At 36.2% G+C, this 20,203-nt stretch overlaps 1 protein-coding gene across 1 annotated transcript in view; it reads right to left on the minus strand.

Annotated features, from left to right (window-relative positions):
• SNRK (SNF related kinase) overlaps positions 1–20,203 on the minus strand; it is a 40,626-nt gene that overhangs the window by 14,217 nt on the left and 6,206 nt on the right. The window contains exons 2-3 of the mRNA XM_074839565.1: positions 14,779–14,877; positions 12,734–13,427 (exon numbers count right to left, since the gene is read on the minus strand). Of these exons, the coding sequence (XP_074695666.1) occupies positions 12,734–13,322 (589 nt within the window). The 5' untranslated portion in view covers positions 13,323–13,427; positions 14,779–14,877. The remainder of the gene's footprint in view (positions 1–12,733; positions 13,428–14,778; positions 14,878–20,203) is intronic.

Below are 20,203 nucleotides of genomic sequence, written 5' to 3' on the forward strand. Positions count from 1 at the left end.
ATTTAAGATTCAGTAAGTGCGTTAATACTTTGATAGATTGATGCCAGAAAGCTGAATGTTCTGGAATATAGGATTTTTTTAAAGCCTCACAAGACAGAGAGGTAATTTCACCTAGGAGGTACACCTTTAATTTCATAAAGCTACTTACTCTTTCTCCTACTGTTCAGTTTGAAAGTGGCCAAGAAGTTTTGGCACATAATCTCTTTCACCACACAACAGATTATAAAATTTGCAAGCATATAAAACATGTGAATTCATGCATTTCTATTAACAGTCATCTTTTGGATATCAATGTCCTTCCCAGATGTTTAACTTCACCTAAAATCTATTTTGTGATACGATCTATCCTAGTATTCTCGTCGATACTCCCCCCCACAATAAAATGCTTCAAGTATCCTTTCAGCATGAAGTATTTTTAAAAATAGTCCACATAGCAGCGCATGGTAGGTGTTTATTTGAGAAAATGAAAGCATGACACAGCACAAGAAGAACTAAAACAATGTTGATAGTGTGAACACACAGAACTTGAATGCTCCATTTAAAGCAGCACACGGTTGTCTCAACTCAGCTATAAAACACAATTATTTTTCACTCCTCACACCAAACACAGTGTAAAAGATGGTAAGTGTGAAGGAAGTGGTAGAGGAAGCTGACAGAAAACAGGAAACATTAAACAAATTTTCGAAGTAACTTCATTCGAAATATACAAACCCTGAAAGAACAATGTAAAAATGGAACTGGTTTATAAGAACTGGATTATTCACTGGTATTTCAAACTACAATTATTCAGCCAATAGCCAAGTGCAATCCTAAGCAAAATAGGAACAGTAACAACAGGATCTTGCCCTTCTCAACCTACCAAAAAATTTCACATTGGCACTTTTTCTAAGACACAACACTATGAAATAAAAATTAGTATTTTTATGGGCAGATGTCTCTACAAAAAAAAATTTTCAGAACAGACAACAGGAATGTCTATGGGTCTTGCATGATAAAGTTTTTATTTTGCATGTTTTGAAGCCACTTATAGCTTGACATAGGTGATACTATCAAAAAGGGGAAATCATCTCCTCTTTGCAAAAAGGATCCATAAACTTGAGGGTTAGAAGTCTTACTGGTAAATATTTCTTTGAAATTTAAACAGGTGACCTACACTCCCCACATGCAAGTAAGTTTAAACATGTTGGTTCGCTAGCCTTCAGTGTAACTCAAAGTCCAAGGTTTAGAATCTAAAATCCTCACAGCAGGTATTCCAAAATAATGAGTTGATACCCACCTATAATTTTGAAATATTTAAGAGATCAACAGTTAAATGACTATAGGATATACATATGTAAGAAATACTAATGCTTGTACCTGCTTTATTAGTTTTAAGCCATTTTATACATGCAAAAATCAATCCTCTACCTGCACTTTCTACTCTTCTCTACTGGAGATCCATAGCTGCATATTTTTCAGTCAAATTCAGAAAACATACTGCAAAAAAGATTGAAAGAAATGAAAATGCTTTCTTCCCTTTAAAGATACAGTTTTTGTTCACCCACTGAATGTAATAACCACAGTACATTTGGGAAAATTCTTGGTTTCCAGAATAGTGCCATCTGGCTGACAGAGGCAAAATTCCAGATCTTTAAGCACAGCTGTCTAAGAAATTATTAAAGAGGAATCAGAGATTATTTTATTATAGTGCTTATTTACCAGATTTTATTATTTTCCCAAACAATACACAGTGCCACACAGATGAATGTTCTTTACCATACTGTTTTGTGCTGCCATAATCAGCTTTGATCAACACTTGGTCAGTACATGCTGCCTGTTCTTGTGCCATACCCTGCTATTGCTGATTTCTGCTCACAAACTGTGTGTAGCAAAAGGGGAATAACTGCTTCTGCTGGGGAGACCACTTCCACCAGCAGAGCAGATAATGACACCTTGATCTTTCATTTCTAAATCCCAAAGAGCATTGATCTGGTCAAAAGCATTAACTTTGACAAGAGAGCTTTGTGAGAAGATTAGAAAGATGTTGGTGCAACAATGAAATAAGAGCTTGACATCTCAACGTAAGGTTTCTAGATAGAAGTAGCATCTCTTTTTAGACCAGCTAATGAATGAGGGAAGGGGAAGAAAAATAACTCAAAGTTTAAGGGAATAGAATTTTTTCTTTAGATCTCCACACACTTGCAAAAACAAAAGTATGTTTTTTTCAGTGAAGGCAGCCATTATAGTATGTTCTTATTTTGATGCACCTTATGTCAACTCAGAGGAAAAATCCTAGCTGAGACAGTTTTCTGGTTTCACACATTATTAGAAGCTGTAGATATACATTTAAAAACAAATATGACAATATCTGTTTACATTTTTATCCGTTCACTGAATGGCACTGGTTCACTAAAGGGTTGCACAAGTGCCAGTGTAAAAAAAAAGCAAAAGAGAGTGCAGAACAATATGGGCAGGATTTGAATGCAGAGCAAGACTGCTTTTTCAAGACCTGTTAAATAGGCCATGCCATTTAAAAAAAATCTCACCTTCAGTTCAATGCAAATATGGTTTGACATACAGTATTCACAGTAAAGAACTCTGCAGAGATCTGCCTCTCCTTCACCTTCACACCTCAGCATACCATTTTAAGATAATATATTAGCTATGGCGCTATGTTAATGCTAAAAAAATCATGTTTTAGACAAAACTTTTAGATACTGTAATAAATTTATGACTGGATAGTTTAACCAGATAAAGGAGCAGGTTTTAAAAGCAGAAGTCCTTGGCTTGGGCCAGCAACTGAGCATGTATTTTCAGCTATATTCCCTTATCACAGCTCAGAACTTAGGTGCCAGTGACAATTCTGGATTTGAGACCCTTAACTGAAGGAACACAGAAGAAGAGGGTTACAGAGACCCACCTTTAGAAGAGCAGATTTAAACAACAGTTTTTCACTACTCTTAGTAAAGAGTAGTTGAAGGCTTTATGGAAACTGCTTCTCCTGTCCAAGGGTCATCTAATTTTGCTCTCTTCAGAAAACTGGTGGAAAAGTCGTACATAGGCTGGACATGCTGCATGCATTTAGCATGCTTATAACCTGTAAAACTTCAAATAAATATGGCGAGTGAAGGCACACTTGTGAACTTCAGTAGCCAAAATTAAGGTCTCTTTCAAAAGCACAGTGAAGATCTCAAGGTGCAGTTTAAATTGAGTACTAGTAACTTGAAACTGCCATTGCTGTAACAAGAATAAAATAAGAGAGATTAGGACTTTTAAAAGGACTAGTAGCTAGCTGCAGTAGAGAATTGTATTGTTTTTTAAAGCCATTAAATAATGTTGATCAGGAAAGGGCTGTTGAAGCAGGATTCCCAGAACCATGACAACCAGGGCTGTGTATACGCAACTTCCTTACATAACATGAAGTCACTGCCATAGAAACCAAACAACGTCATTAGCTGTCTATGCTACGCCTGTCTTAAACACAGGGCAGTCAAACATCTGTTATGTTCAAGTTTGGACGCTGCACAAAGGATATCCATATTCATCTGCTTAGCCACCAAGCTGGACTTCACCATTTCATTAGCCATTTATTGCCTTCTAAAGTTCCTGATTTACTCCTAAAATAAGCACTATGAATTTCAGAAAGTTACAACTTATGTGACATAGGCGATCCTTATAGCTTAAGATTTTCCCAAATTTCTATCATTCCTTGGAAGTCACACTTATATATGGTACATAAATTTGTGATTTTAAGCAGCTAAAAATCCACACTCATTTTGGAATAGACACATTTGCATTTAACTACGTAATGTAAATTGAATCTGCTTAGTAAAGTTGTTTATTTCAGACCTTGATGGGGAAAAGATTTTTTTTTCCTTCTACCTTAAATGTAGAACTGCTTAACAGTTTACACAGTTTATATCAGTTGATAAGACTGATCTTTCTACAGAAAGTCTGCTTCTTCAGAAGTGATTTGTAATACTGAGTAAATTTAGTCAGGTTTTATACATTTCTCATTGCAATGTTTACTGTAACAGCTGAACATTATAGTTATCTTCAACAAGAAGCCACTTAATAAGCAAAAAAGCCAAATCAGCTTCTATGGAGATGACAAATGTTTACATGTTCATTTTGCCACTACAGAGGTATCAATGGACTGTGGATAAATGATGGAAATGGACCCCAATTTCCAGCATCATGGGCAATTCTTCTAACCATTATCTTAAGACATTAAAGAGAATGTCATCACCACTGCTGCTACAACCTCTTCAGAGCAGATTTGTGGAAGAAAGCCCAATCCATAGAAACCTGTTGAATACAAGCCTTGAAAGAGACTCAGCACTTCAATATCAAGTTCAGAGCTAAATAGGAAAATCTAATGTAAAGATTATCAGCATCTCTGCACTCTCGTTCAGGGCTAGGCAGCATCTGGGCAATATCTGAACACTGTTTTGAATTCAGACACAAAACCCCATCATGAACTATTTTATTTGGATTAGAATTTAGGGGTGGAACCTTCATTGGGCTCAGGAGTAGGTACAGGCTGATAACTCACAAGGATAACAGTGGTAAGCACACTTGTTACAAATTGAAATTTAAGATCCTGTTCATAGCATAGGCTATGGAAAACAGAACGAACACTCAGATTTATAGCATAACTTCACATAATTGTCTGAAGAATTAAACAGTTTAAGAGTAAAAATTCATGACAAGTCAAACACTGCAGAAAATGAGACTTGTATCAGAAATCGTGATGTAAAATTACATACTACAGTATAAAAGGATAAAAGCTGGTATCATACTACTGAATTGTTTGAATGGTGCCTGTTATATTGTTGATATACTTGTGCTTCAAAAGAACAAGAAAAGTATTTCCACACCCATATAAGCTAAAAAACTTTAAAAAATTGCATCGCTTGCATAAAAAGTCAGTAGCAAGATAGTATAGAATAACTGTGTTAATGATGTCAGCATTTCTATGTATCACAAGTATTTTTACTCTGCCATGTGCACAGACTGCTGGCAAATCTGGAAGATGCTCAAACTGGACTAGTTGTAAAATTTGAAGATGATTAGTAAAAAATAAAGATTACTTTTTCATAGATACTACATTTTTAGCTGATTGAACTATTCTTCCATTCCTCAACTTTTAATGAAAAAGGCCTTGAATAAAGTTGTGTACTGATCTCTCTAGTTTTCAGAGGTGCCACCGTCTGTTAATTCAACTATTTTTTTTTGTCTTTGTAAAGTGGGATTTATTTTTCCCTTGCAGAAGGCTGAGGAAGAGATCATCCACAATCAATGCTAACATTTTTCAAAATTAACAGGCAGAACTGCGTTTTCTCCTTGTTTCAAAGCACTACAAATCCAATTAAAATTACTATAAGAATAAACAGAGAAGAGAATGAGGAGAAATCTTTTCCTTCCCCCATCCCTCCAAAAAAGAGCATAAATAGCAAATGGCATTTAGCAAATTATTTTCATAATTAGCTTATCTGTCTGATGAAACAGTCTGTTCTATATATGTTATTTTATTTGACTAAGACATGATCATCAGTAACTAGTCTTATCTTTGGAAGCAATTCTTATTTTCATTCAATCTGGCAACTAGTACTTATTTTTTCCTGAAGACAATAGCACGGCTTTTACTGGTTGCATAAAACTATTAAAATACAGACAAACTTGTTCTTTACTTTTTAGTAACTGCTGCATCTCAAATTTCAGTAAGGGTATTTTAATAAAAAACACCACCATTGAAAGGTCTTACTGAACACATGCCACTGCCTTTATTCCAAAATAGCCTGTTTTACTCTGATTCATCAATTCTGCATTTAGAAATGCATTCTTTCTCCTTTGGTTTCCGTTGCTTAGCCACATTTCAGAAGTTACTGAATCTACATTAAAAACACAAACAAAGCCAACATTTTCTGCGTGAATTTCAATACTACTACTCCAGAAAATAATTAGCCAGGATAAAACCCAGTATTAATTAGTTAACTGTAGAAGGAAGTTTTTCTCTGTATAAAACATGTTCTCAAAATCACTGGACATATCAAAGTCTATACAGCACATACAGCTCATGTACCTGTTTCACTGCAATGTTTGGGGTTTTTTTGTATATAAATACTAAAGTCAATTTGCTCCATGTATGTAAGAAATCCTTCATATTTTCTGATTGACTATCTTTTCCTACAGGTTTTAGTTGTACAATGTACAATCTGTACTTAATTTATAAAAATTAAGATCTTAGTAGGGCTTTACACATGAATGCAAAACTTGAGCATCTGGTTTATAACTAAGTAGTACACCATTGATTTAGGTCCCACCAGATCTGTGTTGCCAAATTAGTCAGCCATGGGCTGAACATAAGCAATCTGAATATTTGTTTGCAAGATACATGAAATGAAGCTGCCTGGCTGTAGAGATGTATTTATCATAATGAAATCTCGCTCCACAACAGCGGTTTGAAATATTATGAAAACAGTTCTCCCATGAACACAGGGAGATGACCAAGAAACATCCCTATACTTAAGCTACAGTTTAGCTGATGTGGTAGTAACTGAAGACCATCTTGACAGCTTCTCCTCTGTAGTTTCACTTGGATAAATTATTCTTTGCTTCACCCAGCAGTTTACGGACTTGTGCATAAAGTAATCCAGAATAGAACATAAATTATACTTCATAAATATTAGGCAGCACATTTACTGAGAAGTCATCAGGATCACAGACTCCCACCCTTTGTTACAGCCCCATCACATCATAACTTCACTTCTGAATACAAGGCTCCAATACCTGTACCATAACACCCTCAGTTTGAGGCATTAAAAGTATTTTCTTGTCAATAAAGTAGATTGAGGGGGGACAAGCCAGAATCAAAGGATTGCATATTACATAAAAACTGGACTTCCCCTTTCATTAAAAATAAATTTTACTATCTGCATACAAATTGCCACAGAACATTAAAAAATTCTTTGTTAACATGACATGAATATCCTCAAGACTGAAACTTTCTAAAAGTATTCCACAACCAATTCCTTACATTCGCCCCTTCTAAAAAGTATAAAAAGCTCCTTTTGATAATTTTTTTAATTTGACTCAGTTTTTCCAGCAGTGTGAGATACACAGCACAGCATGAAGAAGGCAGAAAAGCGTGGCCACTAACACAAGTGCACAGGAGGAGAGCAGCACAGAAATACACAAGGTACTCACATCAATTCCTTCTGTTTTGCTTCAAAAAGCATTTGAAGGTGAAAAGTAGAGCACACAATTCTCCTAAAAATGCACCGGCAGTAATACTTGATGAATGTCAATCAAATGAGTTTCTCTTACATGGAAGGTGAAGATAAGTGAGCTAGGCTGAGTTGATCTAACCTAAACTAGCTAACACAAAGGAGGTGCAGGTCCTGCCCTCTTCCCTCAGAACTCTAGTCCAAGCTGCGTGCTCCCTTCACCTCCTTTGCACCAGCTCTTCCACTCAATGCAAAGGGCACAGCTCTGCTAACCCAGCAGAAGTTAAGCCTAAAGAAAATTTAACAGTTTTCAGTCAAGTTAGATGATAAAATCAGTTCATCAAATGGTCAGCCATGCAACTGAGTACAGCACATGAGGAGGGGTGCCTACAGCACTGACACAAGCAAAACAGAAGGGGAAGACCTCTTACACTGGAAGCAGCTAAGTGTTACACTTTCAGCTTTCTTACATCTTCAAGTTCATTCTATATCTAACTATAATTCTTCTAAAGTATTGCAATACAACATTAAAAAGGGAGATTTTCAAGACAAAACAATCAACAAAAAGCTTCTGTAGGACTTCTTGCTTTTCATTTCTGACAAATTTGGCTATAATCTGATTTTGAGCATACTGAAATGAAACTCCAAAATGCTGTCAGGTATGCTACATGATTCAATAGCATATATGGTTTGCAAGTACCTTATCTTTTTTTTTTTTAACTCAAGTCTGTCAAATCTTATATTCAGCATTTTTATAGTGTAAAAGGTCACTGTACATACCCACTGGCCATTATGCTTACATTAGTCACTCAGTTTGTGAATAAAGTGCTATTCGCATGCAGAAACATCAAAACTAGCTCCCCACAGGCCACACAGGGTCATTGGGGTTACTTAGCTACGCTCAAGCACCAGGTAAACATGACTGAAGGTTTGAAAGACCAAGCACACTCCAGCACCACTATATGCAAGTAAGAAGCCCTTGCAAATGCTTGAAGCAAAAAGGAAACAAAAGAATTTGGGATCATTCCTACAGAGACAAAGTATCATCATCTCAGGAAAGCAAAAGGTATGTATGACAAATCCTCCATTTCCTTTAATAATCAAAAATGTGTGACTAGATAATGATTACATACATTAATTATTATTTTATCACACTGGCAGAAGATATCCAGGTCTGAGTTGTGCAAGAAAGCCAGCACCTAACTACTAAAGCAATGGATGTTATCCAAGTGGTTGGCCTCTGCAGCTTCCAAGAAGGCAGCAAGTTGGATTTGGACTACAAACTGCCAGTTGAATAGCACTGAGCTACAGTAATATTCTTGTTAGTCATATCTTTTATGAGGAACATCTTGCCACCATTCTCTTGGCGCCGCTGTGACGACAGACTGCAATGCTAATTGTGATGGTACCTACAATATTATTTGTGTATTACAGTACCGTTCTAGAGGCCTGTGCTCAACTGTTCTAAATAGACAGTCCCAATTTTACAACCCGTATTTGCCCATTTCTCATCCCCAGAAGGATGAATTTACTCTGCAAATGTTTCCATGCATCTGTGAAATCACATACAGAATACCCAACTACAATAATAAAAGCCTATCAGAAGTGTCAATGTCTTCCAGAATTACTGTAGCCTACACAGCACTTAATACTTTGTAGAGATGCCAAGTAGTTAAAATAGAACTTGCTCTCCTCTGAAAAAATCAACTGATCTGAAAAACTGTAATTAAACTTTATCACCTAGGAAAGAGGTAATTTATATTTATTTAATGATCCGATCTCTGTTGATGCTGGTAGAGCAAAAGGAAAAGTATTACCAGAAGCATGCTCTATTCTTTCTCATCTGTAGCTATCCTCTTTGGAATACTGCTGGAGTTCACTGGATTACACCACTGCTCTAGACAGAACTCTCTGATCTAAAATATGTCCATTTGATTTACGTAATGAACTTCATGTGCAACAACAGTCCTCTCACTTTTCTCTGACTAGAGCAAATTTTAATTAAGTGTGAAAAAAACATGGGAAACTACAAGCAACAGAACTTCTCATTATCTAACTCAGTCAGCTTTTTAAAAAGCCCTGGGAACATATGATCATTGCCTAATATTCCTCTTGCATCATTTTAACTACAGCCTTAAACACAAAAGGAAATGAGAGACCTAAATTAACTAGTTTCTTTTCAAGTGTGAAAACTTTTAAGTAGCATCACAAAGGGGAGATTAATCCTTAAACTAGCTGAAACAGTTACGTTTTCACAAAGCAAGCTTTTTCATGATATTTATTAAGCATATAACTTAATAAAAGGCTTGCCCTGAATATTTCAGCTCTTTCTAGCAAGGAAGTGTAGACTCTTTTCCTTTATATACTTATTCTAATATCATTCGTAAGACATCAGAAAAAACCATGTTTGTGGCAAAGGTCTTTGGCAAAAAAACCCCATCATATACCTTGATCAATTTTTCTTGCAATATTTTTTTGCAAATAACAACAATTTTCCATAAATGAAAACAGGTGTGGGGTTTTAAAAATATTATAATGAATACAAATATACCTTAACATGCACAGAGCGTAAGCAGGGCAATTCTTTTTAATTTGGTATTTTAGTAAAGTGAGTTGGTTTTCAAGTGGTCAGATGCTCACAAAGGGGCAGGACCATGTAGCTGCTGCACTGGAGAAAGCATGACCTTTCTCATAAGCGACTAGCTTTTGGTTCAGCTATAATGTAATTTCTTCCTAACTGGCCAAAAAATCTTTGCCATTGTCAGTCATTATTATTGCAATATTAATAGCCCTATTCAGGCAACAGCTGAATGAGTTCACAGCACTTCACCACTATTTCAGGCTATATATACACCTTGAACATTACAGGCATCAAAATGTAACTGATGTAATTTCTCTTCTTTTGAAAATGTCTACTTCTGAATCTATACATACTTCTAGTCCACAAGTATGACCTCATCTTAGTATGAAAGTTTATCTTTAAAGGTTAAGAAAGGCTTGCACAAGCTGGATTTCTCAGTTGTATAATTACATGGTTAGTGATAAATTTCCTAAATATAGAATCTTAAAAGAATATACGCTTAAGACTCCCTTTGGTGGAAAGGAGGGATTTAAAGAAGTCCCTAATATTTTTTTTTCTTTTTCTCACAATCTTTGCATTTAAAATACACAAATAAGTCACATTTAGAAACCTTACATAGTGTATCTGACCTTTTTACCCACAATTAGAAAAGAAAAATCCAGACTCTTCAAGGTCATTATCTTACTGGCAACTCATAGTAAATTTTGATATTTTTATTCTATAACTATTGTACTGACAGTACTTTAGAAATTTTTTAGTGCATTACAAAGTGATGAAAACTGTGCTACTAAAGAAGTTAGGATACAAGTACTGCAATCTGTCAACTAGAAGTTCTAGTATCCAGTAACTGAGACAGTATACTGGGGAATAAGTAAGCAAAAACTAACCACTGATGTGTATTTAAATATTCTCAGTAATGGAACTTAACTAGCATCCTTAAACATCAGCTAGAAGAAATTAATTTTCTTCTAGTTTTTCTACTGTTCACATCGATCCACTCTATATTAGCCAGACTTCCTCCTCTATGAATCCATTCAACCATTTTTTTTCTAGTACCATTCAGAAGTTTACCTACCTAATTGCTTACAAAGTCCTCTAAAAAACATTTTGTGTGATGTCACCATTCTTCCATTTATCATTAAGAGGTCCAAAGCGTGCTTTGTTAACTATATAATTCAGTTTGGACCATCTGGTCATAACCCTTCTAACGTTGCTTCCTCCCAGCCCTTAATCCCCATACACCTTTTCTAAGCTTCTTCAGTTGGGCAGCAGTATCAAAACTTCAGTTTTTGCTGATACTCCAAAATTTGACTGCTACTCCATTTTTCAAGAAATATTTCACATAAGACACTGTGTAGAATATTCAATAAATGAACTTTTCTATCTAGTTTTGGAGGCCACTGCAATCAGTTACACTCATGCTTCAGGAAATTCTCAAAATAGAGACACATAAGAACTCAGGAGTTAGGATCTCTAGTTTGCCAGTAATAAAACCAGAACTAACTAATCTAAAACATTTGACTCTAAATAGAAATCATTTTGTCAAGCATCACTGTAGCATCAACATGTATTTGCAAAACCACAAATAGAACAGACATCTAAAATTCCTAATTATAGCACACTTGAGAAAAGACTTTCAAGTCCAGAAAACCCACAGTAAAATATCTGTTCAAAATTAGAAGCCATGAAGTGGTATTCAAATGTTTAAGCAAAGACCATAAGATCTACTAGCTAAAAATATTTATATTAAAAATAATGCAAGAATTTTAGTTCAACCGTGTGCCAGAATACCATGTCAGCATACAAAATTAGCTGATTGTTTACCTCAGGTAAATTAGCAAAAAATTGGACAAGTCAGTCTTAATTTAAACCATCACTACAGCCACTACTATAACCATAGCAAAACACACAGAGACATGTACAGAGTCCTAATGGGTGTTATTAAGACAGTAAAAGTGTCAGATAGTGGGCACACGAGAACAAGAGGCATGTTGACTACAATAAGCTATTTTTGAAGCATCATTTAGAATTATATGTACCTAAATTTGTTGGAGAAGAAGCAAGTTCTACTTCAACAGATACGAGCAATCTGTATGACTACAGGTCATTATTCAGCGATTCTATCAACATTTACAGCTATTTTAAAAAAAAAAAATCTCTAAATTACTTCTAATAGCATATGAGTAGACCTAACAGAGAGAATAAAGAGAATTATCTGTAGTAGCCTGTCTAGCACACTCCACTTTCCAGCTAGAAACATGAAGACTAATTTACACATTACTATTTCTCTTACTTTTTAAACAATTGGGGGCAACTGAGAACCCACCTCCTACTTTCAGTTTTCAGACAAGAAAAGGTCAGACAAGGGGAAGAGGGAGTTAAAGCTTTCCTTTATTTCCTGTCTCCTCTTTTGATAGCCAAGTTAGTACTTAGTAAAAATGGATTCCTACCACCTTGCAGCAGAACATGTAAGCAGCCTGAGCTCACAACGTCATTCTTACATGACTGAACCGAGTTGAAAAAAACCACTGGGCAGTTGTTTTTTTTGTGGGGGGGGGGGTGGGAAAGGGTTGGAGGGTGGTGATGTTAAAAATAGTTTAAAAACAGGCACTTTCCTGTAAAGGGGATGGGTCCTCTAACAAAGCAAGTACAAATATACACATTGCATTCATATTATTATTAATAGAAAAGTGAATTACAACGTATACAATTGCGTAACTTTGTACAAAAAGAACTTTTATGCATTTTTGAGAATGTTTGAGTTTCTCCTTCAAACAGAGCTGCTCTGGCATCAATTCATCCATTAACCCATCCAGGTTATAACGCTATTTCTTGCCAATTAGCTGGCTTCCACATATGGCATTATCTTAAAACAGAAAACAGAGTGGTACATCATCATGGTATTTAAAGTTTAGATTACTGGTTGAATTCAAAGAGGACATACCCACTGCTGGTGCATCATATTCATCCCCAAGTAAAATTTCAGGAGCAGAATATGCAAGAGATCCACAGCTTGTGGTGAGCTTCTTTCCAGGCTGAAATTTGTTGCTGAAGCCAAAATCAGTCAATTTCACAAGTCCTTGTTTTTCAAAGAAGACAACATTCTCTGGTTTTAGGTCTCTGTGAACTACATGCAGTTTATGGCAGTAGGATATAGCATGAACTATTTGAGCAAAATATTTTTTTGCCAGATCCTCATTCAGACCTTCTTCATGTTTCATGATGTAATCAAACATATCTCCTCCATCACCTAGCTCTAAGATAAGATAAAGCTTAGTCTGGGTGTCAATCACTTCATACAGCCGTACTATATTGGGATGTTGCACTAGTTTCATGCATCTAACTTCTTGAAAAAGATGTCCAGTGGCTAGAGTGTCCAGTTTGGTCTTGTCAATTACTTTTACTGCTACTTTTTCACCTGTAAAGACATGCCGAGCAAGTTTGACCACAGCAAAATGGCCTCTGCCCAGAGTTTTATCCAAGTCATACAATCCTGCAATTTTTCCATCATATCCTCGTTTGAAGCCTGCCATTCTGTTTCAGAAGATGGAATAATATTCAAGCTCTTTGGAAACGTGATCTTTTCATATAAGAGTATCTGATGCAAATAAATAGTCCATTGTCACTGACAAGCATGCCTAAAAATAAAGAGACAAGATTACATATTTGTATAAAAATTAGCAAAATTATCATCCTGTAAATCTCCTTGAGTTAAACTGGCACATTACTACAGATGACTTATGAAATTCTTCAGGGGTTTTTGGAGTGTTTGATAAGCCATGCTATAGCGACCAACAGATTTCAGAAATCACATTATCAGTATGCTTGAAAAAAGTGAATTTCAACAGCGCAATAATTAAAATTTCTCTGAAAATTTGGCGGTGTTCATGTTCTTGTGTTAGAAACCCTGCAAGCAACACTTGAAGAAGTCAGTCGTAGAAGGACTCTTAAAACTGGCAAAGCCGAAATCTAATTTTTCTAGCTACATTGGAAATCAACTGGGCAGCACAGAACATTGACAAGAGAAACATGCTTGATTTATCTTATTTTTGGCATATTTCTTCATGTTACAGCATGAAACAGCTCTAATACAAAGTTCTGATGGCATGACTTTGGACATTTACCTTCTCCCTTTTAACAACTTCCTGTTTAGCAAAGCTCAGACTGACATACAAGACTTAATTTTGCTACTCTAATTAGTTTGAGCATTATCAACCAATACTGTAATAACAATAAATGAACAAAGCTTTACAGGCTAAAATGAAACATTTCGGTTGTATGTACTCTTAGTGCTAAATAAAATGTCTTGTTAAATATTTTGACTGGAGTTATAAAAACTGGTGACAAAAAGTTTGCATGTAGGCTGCATATGTTCAACGGTCCTGGGAATGAGTCAGGAGAAGGGGAAGAAGAGTGGGAAGGAAGGGGAGAAAACTCAAGAGTTCAGCTTATTTGTGCTGAACTCCTGCTTACCATTTAATTTGGCATTTAAGCAAACAAGATCCAACTTACAAAACATTCATATTCAAACCTGTTTTTGAAGGCCTTATGTCCCATTGCCATTTTTTTCACACACAAAACCTTCCAAAAACTTTTCCTGCATCTTTAACTTAGATTGAGGCTTAAATAAAAATCTGTAGCTATCAAAAAGCTAACCATTTCTCCCACTTTGAGTGCAAAGTAGATAGAAATATGAAAATTAGATGGCTTATTGCCAACTCAATAAAATACAGAAAACATGGCTCTTTAGAATATATTTTCACAGTTTCAAAACTGAACTTCAAAAAGAAAATCTCTGAAAAGGAAGCTGGCAAACAAACAGCCCCTTACATAAGTTATTCTCAAGTCAAAATGTAAGCATTAGATTAAAAACACTCCCTGCTAAACAAGTTATTTCACAGGCAGTGAAACTAATGAACCTGGTTTCATATGGATTCAATTACAAGGTTGGGGGTCCTATGAGGATTCTCTGATGTTTAACAAGCTCACCTTACTGCTTCTCTCAGCTGGAGCCATGGTATAACCTCTTCTCTATCCAGCTGTCTACTTCCACAAAGTCCGTGGGAATTCAGTTTGAGACCTCCAGCCCTGTAAAATTTGAATGAAATCAATCAACTTCTGAAACCTCATAACTTAGACAAGGAACAGAATCAGTGTAACAACCATATAAACATTGGGGTTTGTTTTTTTGTTTTTCTTTAAAGATAATAAATCAAGCTTTAAAAAAACTTCACTACTTCACTAGGTTTTGTGTCACTGTACCCTTTCATTCTGCTACTAAACACTGTGCCTCAAATGCTCTTCCAGAAACCACTCCACTTCACTAGAAGATGCCATAGTATCAAATTTGGCGTTGGCACATCTGCTTCCCAGCACATTCCATACTGCTTATCTTAGAAAACTTCCCCTACCACTTCCAATTAACCATGTAATACCATCCCACCCTTACTCCAGAAAGTACAAAACTAGATTACAGCGTGCTACATTAAACAAAATGCCCCTGTCAAACACTCTCCTACCTGCTAAGTAACCATTAGAGGATGCGTAGGGAAGAACATAGTACAACGGCAAACATAATAAATAACGAAACTCTCCTTATGTTTAAGAGATTCAAAAACTTCTTTACATCAGAGAGCAGTGGCTTTGTGTTTAATAATGCTTGATGGATTCCACCACACCCCTCCCTGTGAAACTGGGCAGGTCCTTTATTAAAGCATGTGAATTTTTAGTATCAAGAACATCCTGCAACAAGGAGTTTAATAGCTTAACTATGTGCTGTGAGAAGAACCACTTCCTCTTGTTTGTTTTTAATCTCCTAATAATTTGTGCATCTTCTCATTCACCGTCTGTTCCAAAACAAGAACTATCACACTCTATTTACCTTGCCTCAAGCAACTCACAGTTCTAGCTTCCTCCCTTCCTAGCTTTAGTTCAATCTTGTTCAAGTCCTAGTCTGTCACTTCTTTTACAGAGGTTATTCCACAGACTTTAGCATTCGTTTCACCTTACTCCACACATTTTCTGGTTTGTTCTATACTACTTTCTTAGGCCAATCTGGGTTTTTTTACTATTACTGAGCATTGACAATGTTTCCGCGTAATGCTTTATTATAGTTGGATAATGTTCCATCATACTGACCTAACCCCCAAAACGCAGGCTAATGAAAAATAGTCTGTGTACATATATAAATCACCTGACCTTAACCTGTATGAAGCAGTAGGGGAGATATTAATCAGCTGTGCCCCATATTGTTGTGTCACTCCAGTCTCAATCCTAAAAGGATTTCAGGTATTTAAAAAAAAAAAACACCCCACACAAACACACTTTATAGAACTGGTGTCTCCACAGCCCCCTAATCACTCTTCACTGCTTTTAGATTAAAGAAATAAAATTTTAAAAGAAGAGCACACAAGATTAAAGACAACTTCTTTTAACTGCCACTAGGATATCACCCCTCCTTACAAATCTGTTTTACCCATAATGCATCCTACAGTCGATACCTTATGCTAAACTACTTAACAGTTTTAGAACCCTTAAACTTAAAAAAACATAAAACTTGTGTCAAAAAACAGTCATTCCCTATGCAATTGAAGTTACCAGCAATACAAACTCCAGTGCTCAAGTTTTTACAGGCCATTTCTTTCTTGAATGTTAAGTCAAACCTCAAGATTTACATCTCTAGTCACACGAATTGATCACATCCTACAAATCTGGCCCAGATTATGAAACACCTTTACTCTCTAAGGAGGAGACATAGCTTCAAGAGAGATTTTCTATTAAGTCTTGTATTCAAAAACAACACCTGCAGACAAGACAGAGCTTTCTCAGAGCATGGCAAAACCAAAGTTTTGTTACTGAAAGAGGTAAGGAAGATGGAAGTAAAAAAGCCTCACTCAATTTTGACTTAGCTTTTCTTTCTTAAATTCAAGAAGGTTCCATCCCTAGCAGAACAAAAGGGAGGGAGCAAACCCAGCCAGATGTAACAGAATGTAACTTGACTGAATTTAAGTAATTGCAACACTCAGCAGTAAGTAAAGGTTTATACTAATTATTTTGTTCACTTGACACATTCTCAACCATCTTTGTACAAGCTGAACAAGTGATTTATCTCTAAATGATAGAAGACACATAAACATCAACCTGTCAACAAAATTCCAGCAAAAATCAGTTATGCTTAAACCATGGAAAAATACATCAGACAGTAATCAACAGAATGAAAGCTTACAGAAATGGAAGATAAACTACACTTAGTAATGTTGCAGCCCCATTAGCAGTTTAACAAAGTCTCCACAATAACAGAACAACTAACTTTCTGTGGTTTTAAAAACGAATCTTCAGAGATAAAGCTCCCACAGCTAAGCACAAGGATGTCAGACACACACACGGTTTGAAGTGAACATACCAATATTAATAACTGTTCAGTGGTAGGAAAGGGATGCAAAACTATTGTAGTGCACATAGATACAAACCTTGATTACAATTTAAATAGGCTACCTAAAGGATCACAGTTGCTATGCCAATACTTTCTAGAGAAGTAGTTTCTTTTTCTCAGATTCTCTCTAGAGTAAGAAAGCAGAATTTTGAAAGCACTTAAGGATCAACTAACAATGCAGTTTCACAAGGTACCAGCTTTCCAGCTGAAGCCGCTTTGTAACCTTTTCTTTGCAGTTTTCTCCTTAGTTACATCAGTAAAACTTCTGTGCCTAACTATAAATGGAATCACCCAAAACATCCACATTTAACATAACAGCTCCAAAACAGGGTTAGTTTTAATGACAGATCATTTCAGTGATCCAGTTTACAATGTGACCTCTTGAATATTTTTACCAAATGAAGGAGCTGCAAACTGCAGCATGTGACAATCAAAATTTCAACCAGCCATAGCTGGCCAGCAAGCCAAACCACTGCCTGAGGAAAAACATTTAGGAGAAAGTTATATCACAGAAAATATTTACCTGTGTTTCTTTTAATTCACATTATCTAAAGTCCTTTATAAGTTCATTTTTCAGCATTAGAGAGTTTGGGTTTTCTAGCTGGTGAGCTTACTAAACCATTAGCAGCATTTAATCCATGTGGCTAATTATGCAGTTTTCCCTAACTATACCAGAATTCAGCTACACCCCCAATACTCATTTTATGCAATGTAGACATTTACCAGTAAATAGATTCAGAACAGATCCTTCCTTCCATAGAAACTCATATATCCTATCCCACAAAACACTTGCAAACAGCCTCTGTAATGGAGATCCGCAGAAGCTGTTTTGTAATATCACATGCATCCTATTAAGAAGCTTAACAACAGTACTGTGATTCAACCATCTCTGGAAGATGGATGAATAGATCTCTAATAGATCTGTTCAGAAAAACAGCATGTTTCAGAGACCCTAGTTTTTCTTCATGCAATTCATCCTGTCCAAAAAGTTTCATTAGATTATCCATTACACGTAAGACCAGCCTAGTTCATCTTACCTTAATGTGTGTTTTAGCTTCTTACTTTAGAAAATGAAGATTCAAGGTCCCATTTCAACAAAGGGTTACAATACCACCAATGCAAAAACTCCCCTGCATTATCGAGCTAACAGACATGAAAGCTGAAGTAAGCTTCACTGGGACTCGTCCGTCCACAGACGGCTAACTTTCTGTCTCCCTTCGCAATAAATGGAGATTCAGTCAACACAGATAAGAGTCTATGATAAAACAAATTGTACCCTAAAGCAGATAGCTGAACAGATCAAATGAATCATTTCTTAAAAGCACATGTTTTCATTTTCTGTAACAGGAGTTTAGCATGTCTAGTTCAGTGGGTGCACACATTATAGACATCCACAAGATAAATTAAGGAAGTTTTACCCTGTTTCTCCTTTTGCTCTCTTTTGTCTCAGATGAATAACAGCATCTATACCAATAATTTACTACATAATTATGTTGAGAGTGAGATTGATGTTACTAGTCTTCCTAGAAACAGTAAACTGAAATTTGACATAAAATGCTTCTGGTCTCTGATCAGTTTTTTTTTTACTCTGAAAGTAATTTGTACAAATCATTAGAATCTGAGAGCAAACTGAAGGAAATACCAACTCAGTATGCAAACTGTGCAAGTATAATTTTTCATATTTTTTCCAATATTTCCTACCAATTTTTATCTACCATCCTACTACAAGATACCTTCACAGCCTAATGCATAAGCCTTTAAAAACTGCCTATCTTTCTTACTGTGAGCCACTACTTACACGTGATGATGTTACACCTTCACCAGTGTGTCGATCTGCTTTCCCCAGGTTTTCAATCATCCTTCCTTTTCTATAAGGAAGAGTCAACACACTAGAAACAGGTACAAAGTGTTGCAATAGCAAAGTGTGAAGAACATACACACTTAATGCATACCATGTGCTCTGAAAACTAGTCATGACTCGATTCCTCCAGAGTATCTGAAACTTTTCAAGCCTCATACTACCCAATATTCCTTGAATATTCAAGACTCAATATGGGACTTAAGATCCCAAGGACCTGTATTTTCCTCTTGTTTCCACGCACAGGTGTCACAGCCCAGCAAAGCCCTTCCTCCTCCACCTTCCTCCGACCTAAGCCTTCACAACTATCAAAGGTATCAGTACTCAAAGAACCGACACTAATCTATACCCGCCCTACAGCCAAACAGTTTGCAGATGCGGCATTGGGGGGGGGGGGGGGGGGGGGGGCAGGGCGGGAAGCCGCAACACACAGGGGCAGAAGTATTACAACTCAGCCCTTATATACACAAAGCTAACTAATGCTTTAATTTCCACTTTGCATGACTGCACCACAGCATACACACATATCTTCCCCTTCACTGATGACAAACCCCATAAGCCCTCCTGCTCCCAGCAAGTTCCACAATAAAACACTACAGAAGATACAAGCACTTCTTTTATTTTCATATTAGGCCTCATTGTCATCCCCCACAGCGTCAGCATCCACCTCATACTGCGTTACTAAAATGTCAAGATATACCAGCAAATTTCTCTACCGTTCAGCATGACTACACCTAAAATGAAGATGATAAGAGTTATCAAGTAGTTCTATGTTTCAAACATATAAAGAATTAACCTGCCCAATTTAATTGTATTCCTTAGTTTTAAATAGCCCTCAGAATCTTGCTCTGAAAAGATGAGAGCTGCCAATCGCTAATGAAATTTTGCCATTAAACATTGGGAAGCTTATAGTGAAATTTTAGCATTTCATTATTTTAGAATGTATTACAAGCATTGGAGCTACTGATGCCTAGCCTTAACTCTTCTTAGAATCCAGAAATAAAACCAAAACGCTAATAAGAATACTTCAACTCTGAGGTCCATTATTCAGCGAACAGCCAGCAGCAGAAATATTTGGTAGGCCAATAAACTTAATAAAACATTGCTCCTGGACCCATAAACAA

Source organism: Strix aluco, chromosome 1 (assembly GCF_031877795.1).
Source record: "Strix aluco isolate bStrAlu1 chromosome 1, bStrAlu1.hap1, whole genome shotgun sequence".
NCBI classification, from domain to species: Eukaryota; Metazoa; Chordata; class Aves; order Strigiformes; family Strigidae; genus Strix; species Strix aluco.